The following is a 21,139-nucleotide window of genomic DNA, read 5'->3' as shown; positions in this document are numbered from 1 at the left end:
AGACACAGAGAGAGAGATGCTATAAACTGATTAACATCATATATATATAAGTATATACATATATACTGAATGTATATATATACTTTAATGCTCATTAAGTAGTTTGAAGTCTTGTGAAATTATTACTTCAGAGACTTTGTAAGTTTGGGATTTCACCATATTGAAAATTATTGATAGGTGATACATTATCTACAATGGAATACGTATAACCACATGATACTCTACTCCTGTATTGACATTATTATACAGCAGGGTTGTCAAACTTATTTTTGTCGCGGGCCGCATCATAGTCATAGTTTCCTTCAGAGGGCCATTGAAATCCAAATATGTGTGAATGTCTCATATTATATATATAGTGTAGACTCCACAACAAACTAGTGAGTAACTAGATGAATACCTAGTTTTCAAAACAGAGACTAATAAAAACTGTTTAAATATTTCAAAAATATGAATGGTAATAAAAATTGCAAGCAATATCGCTATTTTCTAAAAGCAAAAACAATTTGTAATTTCAGCATTGACTTGAATTTAATGCACAATTTATCTTTGAGGGCCACATGAAATGATGTGGCGGGCCGTATCTGGCCCCCGGGCCTTGAGTTTGACACCTGTGTTATACAGCATCAGGTATTATGGTGGAGCACATTCAAGTTGGCTGAGCTGTATGTTTAAAAAAATATCATGTCAACTGTGTATTATTATGGAAACAGGACCAAGGCACTTGCAGTATTTATAAATCATGTAATTCAACAATAGTCACATTACAACATCAACACTGCTTTTCTAGTGACATGGTCTAATAATCCTTTAATATTGTATAGTTACTTTGTAATACATTTTGAAGAGGCACTTCCAGTAAGTCTGGCAATAGAGGAGCTACAGTATCGTGTCTAAATTACAAAAAACAGTAAAAATAAACATTTTTCTAAAATGTTTTTGATATAGAATACCTTTTCAATATGTACAGTATATATATAGTTTTTGTTTTGATACAAAGTCAAACAAGATCAAGGAATAAAATTATATATTCCACTGAAACAAATACGGGTACATCAGACAGCTTCCCCATCCTGTAAGTATTGCTACGTGTGTGTATTGTGAGTGCAAGTGCCTGCTATAGGAGATCAGAGAAACACAAACATAACCAGCCGCATTGAAATGTTTGTTTTGGTTTCAACAAACAATGTAGCATTCATACAAGTCATATGAACATGGTATGGCACAACAAACAGTTAAAAACAACAATATCTATAAACACCAAACAACCGGATTCTGCTCTGAGAATAGAACACACCCCTGTTTTATCACAGTAACTTTTGTGCACTTCATTGCGTCTGGATTACACTGACAGAACAGAAGCCAAATGAAATACACTCCTTTTTATGGTTCCCTGTATGCAAATCACACACACAAAAAAAATACAGCTCTACAGCTCTTTATGGTTTCTGATCAGATATGCGGCAATCTTCTTCTTCTAATTAATTCCAAAGAAAATCAATAACTTTCGTAAGTGGAAGTAGTTTGTAGTTTAGTAGTGTGAACATTTCAACAGCAGATTAAAGAAGACTGGCACATGTAACAATCGAAAAGCAATTGAGTTTTTGTTTTCCTATTCATTGGAGCCAGGAGCTAGTATTTCATGTTAAGCACCAAAGAAGAATATTGCCAAATTTCACACATTTAACACATTCCCACAAGAATTTACAAGCAAATTGTCATTTAGGAAACTAAATTAGAAAGCCATTCATGTGTGCACGACGTAGCACACAGCTATGTGCAGCACAATATTCTAAATCATATTTTCAGACGTCGCACAACTTTAAGTGCATGTCCTTTATCAATTAGGATGAACATGGACAAAACATTTAGAATTCAGACAGTATTTGGTTTTGTCTTTGTTAGATGATGTTAGCTCAAGGCTGTTATCTTTGGGCTGTTAAGTAAAAAATAAAGTAAAATAGAATAAACATTTACTTGTTAAGATTTTTTATTTTAGTCATAATACATTTATTCTCATGTAATTTAATTTTTGAGACACTATACCTTTTCTCCGAAAATATTATGATTTCATTTTTGGAATGTTCTGCCTTTTTCTGGTAATATTATCATTTAATTCTTGCATTACTACACGTTTTCAACCATGATAACTTTATTATTCACTTAACATTACTTTTTTTCTCGTAACATTCTGAATCCATTTCGAGATCACTGCAACGTTATGCTGATAACATTACAATTTTATTCACGTAATATTAGCTACATTTCTTTTGGGTGACGCTTATTTTGTATTGCTACTCTCATAACATGGCAACTTTTTCTCACATTACAGCAGTATTCTCTCATTACGCCTCTTCTTAAATAGCTTTTTATCATAATATTGCAACTTCATGCTCATAACATTCCAGCTTTTTCTTCTAACACTGCAACTTTATATTTGTTACATTATAGATTTAACATCATAGTTGAACTATTTGTTTTCTTTTATCATTGCACTGATATTCTCTTGTCCTACATAATTCAGCTTTTCATGTAACTTAACTTAAAATAGCCAGCCACTGTCTCCTGCCAGGGGTACCAAGTTATTTCTACTCTTTTCTAAACAAGAAGTCATTTGAACACATGGAAAAACATAAGGATAGTTGCCTTATACTCTAATGGGAATTAAAAAAAAAAAAACGTGGCAAATAGAAGGTTCTTGTAAGACTGTAGATGTTAGCATTCACACTATAATCTTCTTCGGCTTGAATGAGGCAACGTGGATGAGCTGGCTCATTCTGCCTCCAAAGTATCACAGCAACGTAGTGAGAAACATGCAAGAACATTTTGAACCAATTCGTCAACAACAGCAAAGTATGTCACAGCTTTTTTTTAAGTGTTCTGTGTAGTGCACAGTTTGTGAGGCAGATCAGACCAACTTGAACCCACAAGAAACGGGGGATTTGGGGGGGGAATACAAGTGGCACACTTGATGAAACAGTGCCGTGACGATAATATGCACATTAGATTGCAAAGTGAGGCATTAATATATTGCACAGTGAGAAGGATATATACAGTGCACAGAGCTTGGAGCTCATATTTTTGTATTCAATCTACACGGGAGGCAGCACGCTTGCGCAGCAGTCTGATTAGTCAGTGAGTTTTAAAAATACAGAAAAAAAAATAATAATTACATTTTCATTCTAAACATGATAACTCATGTTATTGGAAGGTCTGGTATACTGTCGATGGCTGTTGCTGCATATGCTTGTGATACAATGACACCCAGTTATGTTGGCACAGAATCTGGACACCTGGAATATACGTACGTATCACGCGGCATTTGTCTTTTGCCAAGTTGCATTCCTTTTTTATGTTGTTTGTTTCCGGGTCTTGTAAATAAAACACATCTGTTTCCTTTGAAACATAAGCATGGACAGTCAGCTTTCGCTTTCTTTGGACAGAGATTTGGTTTAAAAAAACATCAACAACAAAAAAATAAATAATTGTCAAGCCTCGGGAATAGGCAGTCAGGGGCAATGTGTTACACAGCTTAGCTCTCCTTCGCACAATTGGCATGTTAAGAACTGTGCGATGGATCCAGCTCATGAATTAGAAAGTATTACTGGTGGAGAAACACTAATTGACTTAAGTAATTGGGTCACGGAAGGGCAGTTCAGTTTCCAAAAACATACCTGTTGAATGGATTTTTATTTTTAGTCTTAAAATCTCATTGGTTAACTATTTTCCTAAGTGTGTGATTTTAAAAGCATTGTTTAAGAAACTTTTCACCTGGATAAAATATCCTGCAAAAAACGTGCTTGATTAGGGTAAGAGCATTTTGCTGCTGATTTAATGGTTCCATTATACTCAGCTCTCTGGCTTTTCTGATAGCTGCTATGGTTTGTCATCAAATAGTTCCAAACATATCTTGGTGATAAAAGGAGTACAAAGGCAAGGCATTCACTGTTCATGGGAAGACTGAGAGCACCTTTTGTTACTTAGAGCATTTTGTAAGCTTAGTACTGTGATTACTGCAGAGCTGAAGTCTTGTACTTATTGACCTTTAAGAGGTTGAAATTAAGCTGTTTGAATTGTGGCGTTGAGTAGTTCCTCCCTTGTTTCCAACAGCGTTTCACATTGATGAAACAATTACACTGAAGCTGACAAATACAACTTTTCATTTTCATGAACTACAAAGGGATCATTCAATCAAGTTGACTCATATTTGACAGTATGGCTTGTTGACCCTGAGTGCTGTAGAACCTGCCCATATTGCTGAATGGAAAGTCTTTAATAAATTGATAACCACTTTGTAGAGAGGGAAATATCTCAGCAAAGGAAAAATTGATAAATAATGGATAGCCAGTCTGCTTCAAAGCATCAGAATGTACTCAAACTGTATCTGTGTTATTTAACTGCTTCAAGTGGGTCTACCAAAATCATCACAAGCAAAATCTTAAAACGTTACATCCTGAGCTAACAGCCAATTTCCCAAATTGACCGCCTTCCAAAAACATGAATGTTTAGTCTTGTGTGAAATGTGAATGCTCTCTAAGTGCTGGTCTTGTGATTGACAGGTAATCACTGCAGGGTAGTGTACCCTGCCTCTCTCTACATCTCCTGGGATAGTCTCCACCCTCTCGGGATTGTGAACAAGATAAGCAGTATAGATGATGGTTGCATAAACCTTCAGCTCCAATAAAACATCATGTATGGTACCTACGACATTTGTATTTGCCACAAAGCACTCTGACATACAGTACCAGGCAGAAGTCTTCGGGCGCCGCTAGCTTTTTGCTACTTTATAGTAAGAAAGTAAATTATAAGACAGCAGGGAAAAAACGAACAAAAAACATTTTATACGGTGGAACGTCATCATTCACCCCTGAGCTAAAAATATCCAATTGTTGCTTTCATTTCAGTGACCACTGTCTGTTTTTTGTTGGTGGAAGGGTACCAGCAATTTTGTCCCTGTTTAATATATTGCACCAGTCATATATTTTTTTTTTAATTAGCACGCTAAGGTATAAACAGAAAAGCCTAGGGACATAAAATTTGTTTAGGAACCAGAAGGAAGAACTATAATTACTATTAAGTATATGATCATTTATCTTGTTTCCGTTATGGGTTTTGTTCTAAAGTGAATCACATGTATGGACATGGTAATAAATTAAATCAATAATAATAAAAATAAATCATTTAAAGCAGACAAGAAGTGTTGGAAAGTAATAAGGTCATCTTTGTTTTGTTTCTCTTCCTTCCTGAGATGTGTGACCTTTTAATGTGTTAGTGTGCTGTGGGAGGAAACATGCATCTAAAAACAAAGTAAAACATTGTTTTGTATTGTTTTTCTTTGATGGGAGGTAAAGCTTTTAGAGGGGTCTTTGATGAACATCCTATTTTGTCCACTGTATAAAAAACATGTTTGTCCTGTAGAATAGTATGTGCATATAAAAATTCAGTCTATGTACGCACATGTGATGTTCAACCCCTTGTTTTTTTGTAATACATTTTTCCACTTTGCCAAGCTTCAGTGGAAACACCTTTTTCCCTGGCTTTTATCCCATTGTCTACAAGGGGAAGTCTACTCAAGACTCAGATGCAGTGGCGTGCAACGGGGAGGTTGGGTGGTGGTAGTGATGGTGGGGGGTCATCTGGGACTGGGCATCCACCTAAGGGAGGGGCATCCACTCACCCACCCCAGTGACGAAATTGTGAACAGCAGCAGAATTACTAATTTACTAAAATTAATTCTCATGCACTCGTCAAGACGATCCACTGTGCTTGGCACGCCACTGCTCGATTTTATTGATGGAGGAATTTAGTGAAAATGTGTTGTTGTGCATATATAGAAAAAAAGGCAGGCTAGATAAGGACTGGATAACATGGATCAAATAAATAAAGTATTTCTTTTTCCTCTCCTTGTCCACCGAGGTCACTTCTCAGCTCCTCCAAAAAATTCTGGACAGAAACCCTGTTTTTTTTTTTGTTAGGCACAAATTACCCAAAATATCTGCTACAGTGTTGTGTCAAAGTGATGTGCTGGCTACCATATTAAGAGTTAGGAGGGCAAACAGACAACGTTAAATAAATTCCTGGTTTAGAAGGAGGCCATTGTTCATATTGTCACTCGGATTCTTCCTCTTTCCCGCCTGACGTCTCTGAAAGTGAGAGGCCGTCTTCATCTTCTGCAGTTGGTACCTCTTCGCTTTTATCAAAGAATTCAGTCAAATCTTCCTCCTCTTTGCTTGCTTGTTCCTCCTCTTCCTCATTAATGGCTGTGATTGGGTCAGTGGAGGTGCTAAGACCATTTGAGTCCTCTTTCAAAGTGTCCTCCTGAACTTCTGCAGCAATGACTCTCTTCCACATTTCGTGGTTCTCCAGAAGGTGCTGTGTAATCTGGCAGAACACTTTCCTCCTGCTTTCCTTCTTTGTCTTATGCCTCTCTGTAAGACATGACACAAGGTTCAGAAAATGCAATTCCAATGACTTTTCCTTTCTATCGATCAACACACGTTTATGACCGTAACTAGAAAAATACATTTGACATAGTGGAACCAAATACCCTCGATGTAGTCCAGTAAGGGTTGAATTTAGGAGTAAAGCTTAATATGATAAACAGTCGAGCTACAGTTGATCAAAAAAATGATGTCATTGATATTTTACTGATGATGTATCGATAATTTTTTCAACACAGTACCCCAGTGTCCACCCTTTTCTTTGTTACAGAAACTAGTTTACACGGTTTTATGTAAAGATATTTTTCAAACAAACATTGAAACACATTCTAATTCTAAAAGCTAATATGGATAGTCGTTCTTCTCAATAATTGCACGTTCCTCTGTACAACTATCTACTGTAGCAACCAGAGGAGGAGACGACTAGAGAGAAGACTCTAAATGGTCCATAGGTGCAAATGGGAGTGTAAATCCTTATTTGTCCATATGATTGGCTGACGACCAGATACAGTCTCCTGCTCACCCGTGACCCTAATAATGATAATCAAAATAGAAAATGGATGTTCCCGAGCTTCAAATGAAAACACTAGCGCAATTGTGACCTGGTTAATTTCATTTCCTACACAATTAGATAGACGAGTAAATTGATTGCAATAATATAATCCAGCAGTCAATAGTTGAATGCCAAGGCAGTAATTGAAAACTTGCAACAGAATAACTGGAATGCACAACAAACACATGAGAGAGGTACGTGAATAAAACGAGAGGTGTACATACGGGAGAAGTCCGAACCAGGAGATGTATGCTCCTCACCCAAATCTCCCTGTTCATCCTCCTCTATATCGTGACCCTCGTTTGCCTCTTCTTGCTCCAACTGCCCATCCGGCAGGTCAACCCACTCACCGGGCATCAGAGCGGCCGAATCGTACGAGGAACAAAGGGGTCCCACTATATGAGTGATGAATGATTCTTGTAGTTTAGCAAGCTGTGGTGCTGAGCGGTCCATGAACGGGCTAATGGGAAGGCCCAGGCTTGCTTCTTCATCCCCCTAGAAAGATGCAAACTTGTATTACTCTAGGTTCAGTCAAAACCGCATTCCAACAGTAAGCTTTTTCAAAAGGCATTCACGTCAGCTCAGTGCTTGTTTGTATCTTTACATGCAAAGGATAAGGTACAGAAATGTGTAACCATAAACAACACTTAATTGTTCCTGGGTTTCAATTGTGCACCCTAAATGACTTTGACACACCTTTTCTAAAGAAGCCCTTTTCTCTTAAAAAAAAAAAAAAAAAAAGCATAGTCTGCTCTACAGTGTTCTAATGATCTAGAAGTTAAAAGCATGGACATACATTGATGGAGAAAATAAATAATAGACATTTTATTAAATCTTTTTTTTTTCATTTATTACGTTTGATATTTTTCAAATAATTCCCTAATAACTGTACCCAAAATTATAAAACACAAAAAAAAGTTATTAATGCATCGTTTGATCCTAATGAAACCCAAGTATAAATAATTTCAAAGCGGGTGTTGGGCGTTTGCTTTTGTATTGATTAATACATTCACGAGCCCCCCTCCCCCCCCCCCCCCCCAACATTAGAATGTTTTACATTTTAAACCTGCAGTGTGTAAATCCAACTAATTGTGCCTTTACACATTGTTTAGTTTCATGTAATGCTGTGGAATAATGCATACTAATACATCTTAATAATTTAACATGTTTGGATTCTCACTGCTCTGCTGATTTGCACTAACAGGGAACATTAGGTAGTCTTGTGCAGCACCACTGATTGTCTGCAGTCTTTTAAAGTAGGTCAAGTATCCATTAGAGCAGTGTTTCCCAACCAGTGTGCCAGTTAACGCAAGGCTAATCGTGCATGCGTGGCAAATCGGAGAATCTTGAGATTTCATGTTGTGGCATCGGCACATACTCAGTTTATGTGTGTGTTGCTGTTAGTGTTGGCTCGTGAGTGAACGATTCGTTCAAAAGAACAATTTTTATTTCAGTGAACAAGAGTGAAGTGAAGGAATCACTTCCTGAAGCGAAACGAAGAAGAAAATGACGTTTTCGTTCCGATGGAAATCAGAGCATGTAGTTCAACGGGAGAACCTGGATTGTTCCTAAAACAGTAAACAAAGCCATATTGATTCTTTTGGATTCTGATCACAATCACTTTCAATAGTTTATTTCTTACACTGTCTAAAGCCTTTTTTCAAAAACTGTCACTTTCATTTACAAAAGAAATACAATTTAAAGAATATTTAGTATTTATCTTTATTCAATTATTCAACTCTCCATACATATATAGGAATAGGTCTTTTGTTGTAATATAACTGATTTTAATATAGAAGCTGGTGTAACACTTAACAGATTTTTGTTGGTGGTGTGCCTCGAGATTTTTTCCAATGAAAAGGTGTGCCGTGAATGAAAAAAGGTTGGGAAACACTGCATTAGAGGAACCTATGGAACTGATTGGCGAGTTCATCAACGAGTTAAAATGGAAAGAGTCTTGAGTCCGCATCACCAAATAACCCTACATACTAATTGCGATAGGTTTCATCACATAAATTATTAGTTGACAGGATTTATGCTAAAGAAAAACTAAAAAAAAAAAAAAGACATCTGGTTCCTCCATTGTCCTTGCGATGTTTATTGTTCGTGTTTTTCCTGTTTTTGTACTGTGTCAACAAAGACATAACTGAACAATGGGTGCATCATCGCATAGCTATGATGATTGCATGTAACAGATTTCCCATATGAACTTGGTTTTATTTCCAATTTACAATATTCTTCAAGTCTCATCTTAATGTGACATTAGTTTGTGTTTCCATGTTTCACTTTGAGTCAATTTGTGGTACTCGTGTTAAGGGTTTATTTTTTACGTCTGAGTACAAATGCAATTAATGTGGAAAACATAAAGGAAAGAGCTCTGATCGCTATGGCAACTGAAAACCTGGAAGCCAGCAATGCACGCACACATGGTTCATGTAAGAGCTGCATCTGTGTAATATACGGCAAACGTTGAAAAACTAAAACACAAAATTGTATTATAATACCTCATGGATAGAGTTGCATGCTGGCAAAATGTTATGAATATGAATAAAGTAATTACAGAGCAATTACAATTACAATTGCAGAGCATTATTTCAAAAATGTATTTGCCATTGGTTGTGTAAGAAAGAAAGAAAGAAAGAAAGAAAGAAAGAAAGAAAGAAAGAAAGAAAGAAAGAAAGAAAGAAAGAAAGAAAGAACATAACCATAAGCCACTACTGTGGGGTAAGACGCCCCCTTGAGGAAGACGGTCCTCGTCAATAACTCCGCCAGCGTTCCACTAGATGGAGCCAATTTTAAATTGAGCTGTTTCCCCAGCTGTTGAGCTGTTTCTACCAGGGAAAGGAAACCCTGGTCTCACCAGAGCAGTAGTTCTTAAACTTGTTGGGGGTACCGAACCCCACCAGTTTCATATGCGCATTCACCGAACCCCTCGTTAGTGAATTTTTTTTTTTTTTAATTCAAGACATAGATGTTTTTTATTGGTGCACAAAATGAGCCGTGCATGAACATCACCTTGTTCAAAGAACAAAACCAACACAATGCATCAACTCACAACAAATTACATACTGGCAAATCAGAATTTACACAATAAATCAGGTTTAATTTTCCCTCATCGGTCAATTGATTGACTACTGCACCAAACCTGTTATTGTCACGTTCGTGCCAGAGGATGTTCGGCCGGCAACTTCCCTCAGCCACACCCCTTCATTGCCATCATGTCTGTCACCTGCTCCCTATTGCTATCTGATGTATTTAAACCCTGCCCATGTGTTTCTTCCTATCGATTTCTACTGTTGTTTTCCGTCCGTGTCTGCGCCTAGTGTTCCTGTCCTGCTCGTCCATTTCCCCCTGGTCTTGTGTGGAGGCTCACGATCAGAATCTGTTCCGTGTCCGAGTGGACTTCTGTTTCCTGTCTGCTGTCCGTGAGTCTTTGCCCGTTTGTGTCTTTGTTCGCCCACCTCCCTTCCCTTCAATAAACCCTGGTCCAAGCTGCATTTGGTCGCCCTGCTCCACTCATTCATAACAGTTATAGGCAGTTTACAGTGAACGTAAGCTGCATTTATTTTTTTATTTTTTTGCAAGAATACACTGTGTTTCAAAAAATCATTAGCGTTTTTCTGTGTTCAATATTCTACTAAATCTTTCCTATGGACTTGACTATCTTCATCGGTCAAACCAATCATAACAATTGCTGGTTGATAGGATTTGTTGCCATGCTTATGAATCAAAAATAGAATTGGGTAAAGGCAGGTGAATTTTCTCTTTCTGTTCAAGTGCAGCTCTTAAGCACTTTCACACACTCACATGGAGCAATTTTAAGAATGCATGTGCACTCACCGTGCACTACTGAGCTGACTTGCGGTTTAATCTACTGATATCTAATACAAAACCTGTTCCAGAAATTCTGCCTTTACTAAGATGCACAATTTTCATTATCATAAAAAAAAGCTCATTTAAAAATATTTCAGAAATGTTTGTAAAAAAAAATGCCTGCCAATAAAAACTACAGGTTATATCTATATGTTAAAGCCTTTTAGTTTGTTTATTCAAATTATAGTGTACAGAAATAGAATGTATGACATTATATTGTGTGCTTAATGAAGTGTCCAGTGAATAAATTTCCGCATACAAGTTCGAAGGGACACAATATTGATCTGACCAACTAACAGCATTTACCATACATTTAGTAAATATTCTCAAAACTCCTCTCTCTAGGCAGAAAACTCCGGAGCATCCAGAAGCTTTTAACTCAACTCAGTCCCCCATAACCCTGATTGACAACCCCCACTTTTAATCTGAAGAATATTCTGTCTCTGATCTATAGCTAAATAATGTGACAGAGGTTGCAGAGGTTTAGAATCATACTTGTTCGTAGAACTCATTGACGATCCCCTCAGTCCACTGCAAGTGCAGCTCCTTACACTTCAGCGGTCCATTGACATCAGCGAGCTTGATGCACATCTGGCAAACCAGCAATCGGTCATTTTCGTTTGTCCAGTCAATACCAGACATCCCTTCGTCACCCACCTGGGTAAATGTACAGGAAACAGACAGCATGTATGGTATAGGAAGAAGGAAGAATGTCTAGCAATTTATTAGGGACTGTCTGGACAGAAACAACATTACACGGACAATTAAAAAATAATATTGTGAAATTCAATCAAAATAAAAAGGGACCCTCCCCAAACTGTTCCCACAAAGATATAGAATTTTGCGAATTGTCTTGTTTTACCTTGGCATTAAACTCTGCAAGGAAGTCAAAGTGCTTTTTTAAGTCGGTAGCCAAGATGGCTTCAATGACAAGGAATCGGAAGCGTTTGAACTCAACATGTTCAAGGTTAACCAGGAAGTTGTACTCCGGTCGAGACATGAAGAGATTCCATGCGGAAGCAGCGTGGTGGTTTTCCAAGACAGAACGGTCATTATATAGGAGAGCCTACAGTGGGGAAAATAGAACCATTTTTACTTTTCTTCATCCAAAGCCAATAATGATACTTTAGTACAATACTAATCATTTACCTGTGGTGCACTGGTTGCTACTAGGAAGGCATTGGTTCTTCCGGGATGGTCGTAATCGTGCATGGCGGCAGCTACATACAAGGCCATCAGTTCCAGACCCGGAATTAGGCCAGACAAGGAGCCATAACCTTCCTCCAGCAAGGACTGCATCTTGGATGACAGAAAGGCCGTAGTACCAGGGGTTATGCCATTTGCCGGGTCTACAGGTAGAAAGAAAAAAAAGGAAAATGCAGCTCTTAAGACAGCGCTTGGAAAAGTGGATGGCAATTAGTCACTACCAAAAAATGCTTTTCACCATTGTGTATGCTGTTCTCAGACAGGAGCGTGGGGAGGGTGGGCACAGGTTGCGTGGTGAGGTACCAAACTGCATGCAGCACATCAGTGGCATGGATCCTGTTGTGATCTATCATGAGCAGCAGAGGGCAGTCAATACATCATGTACAAGCTGGAGCTACAAATTACACAGCCTCTCAACTGGCCCCATTCTGAGTATTCACATTTTTTCTACTACTGAGTGCTGACAGTTCAATTTTACTAAAAAAAAGTAACATAAACACTTGATAGTTCTAATACGACTGTGATGAGCGTCATAAATTGTCATCCCTGCTTCAACCACTTTACTCATTATTTTTGCAAGATCCCAACTGCCCTTTAAGTGTTTTGTTTTGTTTTTTTTTCACAAAGAAAGCAATTAAAACAATCGTGGCAATAATAAAATAAAATAATGTCTACTCACACGGGATAGCTCTATATCCATTCTCCAAAGCATGAAAGTAGTTCATGAACTCTGCCACAGGAATCTTGAAGGTCTCAAACAGGCCCGTGTCTTCAAAGAGCCTGTAAGACACCTGGGACACATTGCACACAGTCAAAAACACACACACACACACACACACACACACACACACACACACACACACACACACATACAAACAAATTACCTTCACTAAAGTAAGCAATTGTTAGAGAATTTGTTGTTGAGTCTCATCCTAAAAAAAACTTGCTGAAGCTCTTTGCAAACGGTAATCATGGTCCGTTTTGATTGACGCTGACAGGTAGTTTTGTATTTACCGATATGTTTATGACTGTGGCGGTAGTGTTGCGAAATCACTTTGTGGAACTTTACAGCAAGTTTTCAGTGGATTTACAAAAATTAAATGGTCACATTTAAAGCACATTTTGATGTGTATTTGTAAGCTTTTTCTTTTCAGCCAATATACACATTACATATTTCTGTCCATGTGTTGATATGTTGTTATAAGATAAATTGTACAAAGACTACAGAAAGATTCATTATTCTTACCTGGCTGAGAATGCAACCTGTTTTTCCGTGAGTCCTCTCCACAAGATTGAAAATTGGAAAATTCCATTTGTTGAGTTGACTCATGAGAGGTTCCAAACCGGGCATCACCAGTGGCTCCGGGGCCAGGATTAGCTTGTCCTGTGTGTTGAAGGCAAAATAAAAAATAAAAAAAAACAGCTGTGGCCAGTTACAGCTATTATATTTTTCATTATTTGTATTTGAAATGAATTTACAACTCAAATGTACTTGACCATTGGTCCTACATGATAATTTTCTATGTGTACTGTTCTACCTTGCTTAGATGGTCAGCAGGATAAAATGTGATTATCTACGACTATGACGTCACAGCTTTCCAGGCACCAGCGTGAATATAAACCAATAAATTTGCAAAGTAAATTCACTGTCCTACAGTGTAAACTATCAACAGCCACAGCGAGAGCATGCTTGGTGGGAGCGAAGCACTTGAAGACTCCAGACTAACTTTTGGGATAAATATTTGCCTTAGCTGACACTTCCGCCTGTCCTAAATCAATGAGCCTTGTAGCTATTGCAGCAAACAGATGCCCAGTGTTTGTTGCCGAAGCTGAACAGCCAAGAAATATTCAAATACTTCCTGAGGCAAAAATGTCTCAAGGTTATGACTCACTACACCACATGTGCAAAATAAAGTTATTGGTGTATTGATTGCTACGGTAATGCCTCTTGGCGTGAATTTCAAATTTAATAAACAAAACAACAACAAAAGTAGGAAAATATATAAATAATTCATAGTAAACCCATGAAACTCACTTCTCTTTCGGTGAGAGCACACCCTGAACTGGTCGCCAGCCAATCGTAAGCCACATACAAACAACCATATTGGCACTTATGAGCAATTTAGTCTTTAATTAACCTAACATGTATGTTTGTGCTATGAGAGAGGAAGCCAAAGTTAGCGAAGACATCCCATGCCACCACAGGCAAAACATGCAAACCACACACGGAAAGGCTGGTGCCGAGATTTGAACCCTGAACCACAGACTTGTGAGACAGACATGTGGACCACCAGACCACCGAGCTACCCTTAACTAACTCGAGTAATCAAATGAAATGAAACATGTTTTTGTCACACTACCATCTAAAACCTGTTTGCCAACCTCAGGGGACGGCAGGAGGGGATGCAGAACGATGCTCTCCGACGGATAGTCCCGGCAGCCTTCTCTTAGCTCCGACGTCTTCTTGCCTGCTTCGGCGTCTTCCTCATTCTGTGCAAAGTCGCTGCTGTCACTGTGGTTGGTCTCATAAGTGCTGTCATAGGTGCTGTCGTAGTCCGATGAGGCAACTGCACGCTCATCTGACAAGAAGACGGAATATGCAGTCAGCACTGGTGTGATAAAACGATTTAGTAAGAGTGACATTAACAGTCTCCTTGCAAACTTTTTAATAGCAGAAATACAAATCAAAAAAATAATCTACTTGAGGATTCCTCATCGTGTTAGAGGGGTTTGTGTTTCCCACTGATCCTACATGCAGGAGCTAAATTTAAGGAGACTCATTTGTATGTATTAAAAAAAGCAATGACCATCGTCTTGTGCAGAATAGCCAAACGTATCTGAAATGTATGCAAGCATAAATCTGTTTACCTGGACAGGGTAATCGGTCTACCTTGACAATAGATTCTACCCCGTGGTTCAGTCGATTGTTGAACGGCCTGCCGCAGCTGATGATGAGAGCAGAGGATGCACATTATTTGATCGTGATCATTCTGTGATTACTGACTCATTTCCTGTCCTCTTTGAGTGACTCATTTCCTCACAGACAGTTATAGTATTCTCATTTAGATATACCGAATTGTATATGTTTATCTTTTGATGCACCATTTATGTCAACATTGAAATAATGTAAAAATAGAAAATACAGGCCAAAAGATATTTTTAAGTTAGGTCATGGACATAATCTCATGTAATGTAAACTTGCAATAAAATAATCACATGCTAGTTTGTTATTTTATTTTTATTTAAAAAAATTGACCATTGACCAGTAGTGGTGACACAAAAAATAAAAAATATAAAATAAAGAAACTGAAAATATAAAGGAATTGGACTCACTGTCCTAATAATCTTGGAAGACAATTAATGTGGCAAATTCTGCTAATATTGTTGTTTGAAGCTGTATTTACCTGCTACAGAGTGACGGAGGTCGCCAATGAGGGGTGGTGGAGCCTGGGGCGCTCTGGCTGTGAGTTAAGGCTCGGTGGTGACTCTTGGAAGCCACACAACCACGGCTCTGCTCTGTCAGCGGCCCAGTAATCTCAGGAAGCTGAACTAAACATGTCTTGATAGTTGGGCTGGAGACGGGACTTCCCTGAACAGGGGGTGATGGACATGGAGAGCCCAGAGGTGATACGTTGGAGCGGGTGAAACCTGTAGGAGAGATTAACCAACTCTATGTGACACTACAAAGACAAGTGGGCACTTGCTGCTGACACAGAAGCCTTGTAAGGAATGTTTTATGGAATTTTCTCCATTCATCCAAAAGAGCAGATGTGCTCAAATGTCACTGTTATTAGAAGAGAAGTTCTGGCTTGAACAGAGGTCGCCCGGTTTTAGTTCATCCCAAACCTATTTGATGGGTTTAATGTCAATGCTTTTAAACTCCTCCACACCAGTCGCCTAGTAAGCTTGTCTTTATTGACATTGCTTTGTGCATCCAGCCACGGTCATGCTGGAGACCTCCCAAACTGTTTGTGACTGATTATGAGATGTGTCCAAATATATACAGTGTGTCCTGACAGTATTTTTAACAAAGACAAATCCTAATCCTTTAATTCAACATTGTCATTGCAAATTTTCTATGACTTATTTTTATAGCTTGACCTTTTCACCCACCTGGTTTGCTCAGCGGTTTGCTGTAGAAGTGGTTCAGTGTGATGGATGCAGCACAGGAGGCAGACATGGAGCGGCTTTTGGAGATGGTTGACATGACTGAGTTTCTCCATGATTCACTGAATTAATGAGTTAAAAAAAGAAAACCAGAAAGATCAATCATTAATCCCATCCCACAATTGCATGTAATGATGGCATTACCTTTCTGTGGTGTATTTGATGCTAGCTGAGCGGTCTCTTCGTACAGGACCGGGCTCTATGGCAGGTAGCCCAGTGGCTGACGTGGTCGTGGTCCATGTTGATGAGATTCTCCGCAACAACCCTGGGGGAAGGCTTCGCCTGATACGCTGCCAATGCACAAAAGACAAATACAGTAATACCTCAAAAGTTGAACACTCAAAAACTGGTATGGCTCTCCCTATCGAATAGAATCAATTATTCTATTGATTCTTCCATGAATTAATTGGGTATTTTTTTACAATAAAATATATTACAAAACAACGTTCCCCAATTTGCCCCGCGATTGGCTGGCAACCGGTTCAGGGTGTCCCCCGCCTGCTGCCCGATGACGGCTGGGATAGGCTCGAGCACACCCGCGACCCCCGTGGGGACTGAGCGGTTCAGAAAATGGATGGATGGATGGATGGATGGATGGATGGATGGATGGATGGATGGATGGATGGATGGATGGATGGATGGATGGATGGATGGATGGATGGATGGATGGATGGATGGATGGATGGATGGATGGATGGATGGATGGATGGATGGATGGATGGATGGATGGATGGATGGATGGATGGATGTTCCCCAATTACTTTTTATTCACCAATTATTGTTGGTAATTTAGTGATTAAAAGAAAGAACAATATTACATCAGCTGCTCTGAAAATCATGTTGAGTTGTATGCTACAACTACACAAACATTACAAAACAATGACGCAACCACAATGCTCTTAAACGTCTTGCCAAAAAACATACACACGTAACATTTATAGATTCCAAATATGAAAAAAAGGTGGTGGATTTTAAACATAATATTGTAAAGAGCATTTTGGACTTAACGTCCCCTTTAATGGCACTAAAGCCAAGAACAATATTTTCCTCTTACAATATTGTCCTGTTTCCTTTATAAACACAGGGAATAGCTAAATCAAGTTAACAAAGCGCTCTCCTCAAGGCAGTTTCATTCAACAGAGCAGCAGTAGTGATCTTAATTATCAATTTACCCTTTGCTAAATGAGAACCCTCATATACTGTCAGTGAGCTAGCATTTCATCGAGCTCCATGTTTGTGTGCATTCATGCAGTGTTAAAACTACTTTCCCGGTAGGCCGTTCTTGCCTTGCATCATACGCTTTATTTAGTTTCCTTGCCGCCTAAAGTGCCTGCATACATTTTGAAGCGCTGGCCTTGTAAAACATTAAAAAGCCCTTCAGAGGCACGTGCATCATTGTTTAGTTACATTACAGCTCAATGCTATGTCAGCAAAGAGGGGCTGACGTATGCATATCAATGTAGGCTATGCAACAAAAAAAAAAAAAAAAAACGACAAGTTTTTTTTTTTTTATGGGGGGAGAGTAGCTGTGTGGAGTTTTTATGTTCTTAGTATGTTTGTGTTCTCTGTGGGGACAGTATGTATATGTGTAACTTTATTATTGTTTACTTTAATGTTATTTTAGGCACGCATGTAGTTGCTAATGTGCATTTTGGGTGTGTGCTCGTGAAGGTTGTGTTCAATGTCACAAAAGAACGCACGTCGGGGTGAAAGGCGGTCCCTAACATTACATCAGGGTTTTGTTCGCACGTTCTTAAATTGGACAGCAGGGGGACATAAGCGTAGAGATGGTAAGAAAAAAACACTCACCTTTGGAATGGCCAGTCTTTCTACTTTATCAGGCCCGTCCTCTGAGTCGGAGCAGGCGTGTGTGACCAGTGGCATGTGAGGCCGATGGAGCGGCTGGAGGATAATCTGAGTGCTGAGGAGGCTGCTGACAGCCTTTAAAGAGCTGCAGGTGTTAGGGGGCAGCGACGGGTCTGCCAGCAAGTCTGATATCAATCCATGGGCCTCACCCATCACTGCAATGTCCACCACCACACTGGTACCCGAAGACTGGAGAAGAGAAGAGAAAAGAAGGAAAGTCGGTCAGTCGTGCTTGCAATACAAATACATCACACCACGGTGACGCACGCACTCGCTTTGGGAGTAGGATGACGTTTGTAGAATAGTCATGCACGAACCATCTCTCGTGGCAAAATCAACCTTAAATATACAGCAATACCTTGACATATTCGTTTGAGATGAATTGAAATAGCATTACTGTGCTTCAGCCAGCCAAAAAAAAACATCAAATCAAATTGTTCTTATATGTTATTACAAAGAAATAACGGTGTAAGTGTGACTCTGCTGTTTTTCTGAATTCACTTACTTGCAACCTGCCCTCCATTGTTTGATGGAATGCAACATTTTATGGGCTTTTACACATACCAAGTAAAATGAAGTATTTTTTTTAATAGTCAAGGAATGCTGCTAATAAATAAAAGAACAGTGAGAATCCAAAAATGTGCTTGTTGTTACTCTTGCTGAAGGACGGCCTCTGCTCCTACGCCACCTTCTCTCATCTAAATTTAGCAGTCAGTGACTGATAAGCCCAAATTGGTCCACCTTGGGTAGTTTCAGTGATGGATTCTTACATCAATGTCAACAAATGCTAATCAGCTCTTCTTGATCTTTTAATCAATATCCCCAAAACATGTACCAGAACACACATACATAATTTATCCATCCATTTTCATACACCAAAACACAATTGGCCCACAAAGAATAAAAAGCAGTACTACAATGCTCTATGGTGAAATAAACAATAGCTTACCTAAAGATTGTACCAATTTATATGTTTTTTGAGTTGAGCGCTATCACTAGGAATACGCCACACAGATATACTGCCGCGCAAGTGAAGGGAAGCTGGGGCAGCTACCAATGCACTTTCAACCACTTATTGATCAGGACAGTCAAATACAGGGATACAAAATGAAAACAGGATCATGGAGAACTAACACAGAACTAACAACATGGAAAACCACCAACCTCACAGACTGCAGCTTCTAAAGACACCCACAAGGCCACAAACTGAACATTTGATCAATAGTCGTCGTGCATCCAATCGGGCTTATGTGTTCATTTTATTTAGTATGTCACTTCAATTGCCAGATAATTGTATAATGGCTTTGGAAACGGTAGCTTTCATTTACATTCGTAGCACTTGCAGAAGCAACTAATGACTACAAGTGAGTTGATAATACTAAACAATAGAAATAGAAAGAGTCTTTTGGTAATACTGAATGGTTACAAAATGGTGCTAAATGAAGATATTCAAACCAGAGCAGATGTTTTTTTTCCTCTTTCCTCCTTTTCTCCACCACTGAGGCAACACACGAAGCACACGTGACACTTTTATAAGCGTTGGCTCACCCATCTGCCTCACCCCAAGGCATCTTTGCTTGGCGACTGCCAGCAACCTTTTTTTGCCACTCTGCTTGTATCTGTGACCAACTTTTGACGTCACAGCCCTGCAGTGCACAGAGGGCAGCAAGGATTGACTGGCAGCTCCCGACCAGGCATTCAACCATCTGATTAATATCCGGCATATCAGAAATTTAGATGACTGGATTTTCCAATCTCTGAGGCACTGTCCGCTCGTTGCCCCTGCGTAAAGTAGGTGAACAGCTGAACTCATATTACGAAGTATTGTATTCTGCCAATACAGCAAAGACAAAGGAACACAGAGTGGATTTTTTGTTGTTAGCTTTGTTTGTAGCATTAGTATTCCGAGTCTACAGATGATGAAGACCATCATTGAACCCTGTCTGATGACTTTGGAGTTTGAACAAGACCCCAACTCACCTACAGTGATATTTGCCAACTCACTAATTTTACCACCGCATGAGCTGTTTCGAAGCTCGTTTAACAATATTAAAGTTGGCAAATCAAAGTCATAGTCGAACAGAAACAACTTAAATGTTGAAGGTGTTATGCACACTACATATATTATTATTAATTGAAGTTCATTAAAATAATATAAAATATAAAACTTTGTACTCCCATACTTAGGGGCATGAAAGGTAATGCCAGCACTCTGATTTCAAACAAAACTGACAGATGATTCTCGTAACATGCTTCCTAACACAAATTGCATCAACCCTTGAAACATGTTTGCTGATGAGTAAACGCCATCATCAAGCATGTTGGGAGATTGTTTCCTGGAAGAGTGCGTGACGGTACAAGTGCATGTGGGAGTGTGCACGTGTCACCTCAACCTGAACAAAACCCATTAGACCACTCCAGAGCTTTATGACATCCTGATATTGTGACATTTAGTCATTACCTGGCAGTAATGGACTTTCTCTGTGGTGACAGGGGAAGCTTGCATGTGTGTGCACGCATGTGTGTGTGTTTGGGCATGAGTGTGAATGTCTGTTTTTGTGGGGGTTTTCGACCTTGGAATTGAGGATACTATTTTGCAATGGGATAATGTAATGACTGATCCTAGTGTATCAAAGCAAGGAAAAGTTTATTTTTTTAAAATAACATAAGGCAATTCAAAGTGCTTCACAGGAAATAAAATAAAACATAAATTCCAATCAAATAACTGAAATAAATGTGAGCAAAAAATACTTTCAGGTGTTATATGCACAATTAATTCTTTTCCAGCCTGAATTTCTGTCCCTGATTATATCAATCTTTCATAATTAAATACAAAATATTTTTTTAGGTTTAGTCATGTGATTCATAACACAACCTATTGCTTGCAAAATATTTGCAGGTGAATCCAATGTGGTGTAAATAAATGCGCAGGTAACACCACAGTGGCGTAGCGAGACGAAGTAGAGGTAATTGATTAATTTCAGCATGATGGCCACAGATACTGTAGGGGAAGTATCAGTCAATGCCTTAGAACCAT

At 38.8% G+C, this 21,139-nt stretch overlaps 1 protein-coding gene across 5 annotated transcripts in view; it reads right to left on the bottom strand.

The window, feature by feature from the left end:
* Window positions 1-721: 721 nt before the first annotated feature.
* The window catches only part of pde3a (phosphodiesterase 3A, cGMP-inhibited), a 34,125-nt gene continuing 13,707 nt past the window's right edge, over window positions 722-21,139 (bottom strand). For 2 of the 5 annotated variants that reach the window (XM_049726305.2, XM_049726304.2), the window contains exons 2-16: window positions 18,252-18,291; window positions 18,046-18,177; window positions 16,381-16,526; window positions 16,183-16,298; window positions 15,474-15,717; window positions 14,938-15,014; window positions 14,452-14,648; window positions 13,316-13,453; window positions 12,749-12,860; window positions 12,308-12,415; window positions 12,013-12,212; window positions 11,726-11,929; window positions 11,359-11,520; window positions 7,215-7,485; window positions 722-6,425 (exon numbers count right to left, since the gene is read on the bottom strand). In XM_049726305.2, coding sequence (XP_049582262.1) covers window positions 6,106-6,425; window positions 7,215-7,485; window positions 11,359-11,520; window positions 11,726-11,929; window positions 12,013-12,212; window positions 12,308-12,415; window positions 12,749-12,860; window positions 13,316-13,453; window positions 14,452-14,648; window positions 14,938-15,014; window positions 15,474-15,717; window positions 16,183-16,298; window positions 16,381-16,526; window positions 18,046-18,120 — 2,370 coding nt within the window. In that variant the 5' untranslated portion in view covers window positions 18,121-18,177; window positions 18,252-18,291 and the 3' untranslated portion in view covers window positions 722-6,105. Of the gene's footprint in view, window positions 6,426-7,214; window positions 7,486-11,358; window positions 11,521-11,725; window positions 11,930-12,012; window positions 12,213-12,307; window positions 12,416-12,748; window positions 12,861-13,315; window positions 13,454-14,451; window positions 14,649-14,937; window positions 15,015-15,473; window positions 15,718-16,182; window positions 16,299-16,380; window positions 16,527-18,045; window positions 18,292-21,139 lie in introns of all 5 variants that reach the window. The other 3 variants (XM_049726300.1, XM_049726301.2, XM_049726302.1) reach the window with 2 other exon arrangements.

The sequence above is a fragment of the Syngnathus scovelli genome, chromosome 7 (genome assembly GCF_024217435.2).
Source record: "Syngnathus scovelli strain Florida chromosome 7, RoL_Ssco_1.2, whole genome shotgun sequence".
NCBI lineage: Eukaryota > Metazoa > Chordata > Actinopteri > Syngnathiformes > Syngnathidae > Syngnathus > Syngnathus scovelli.
This window is presented reverse-complemented; position numbering and strand designations above follow the sequence as displayed.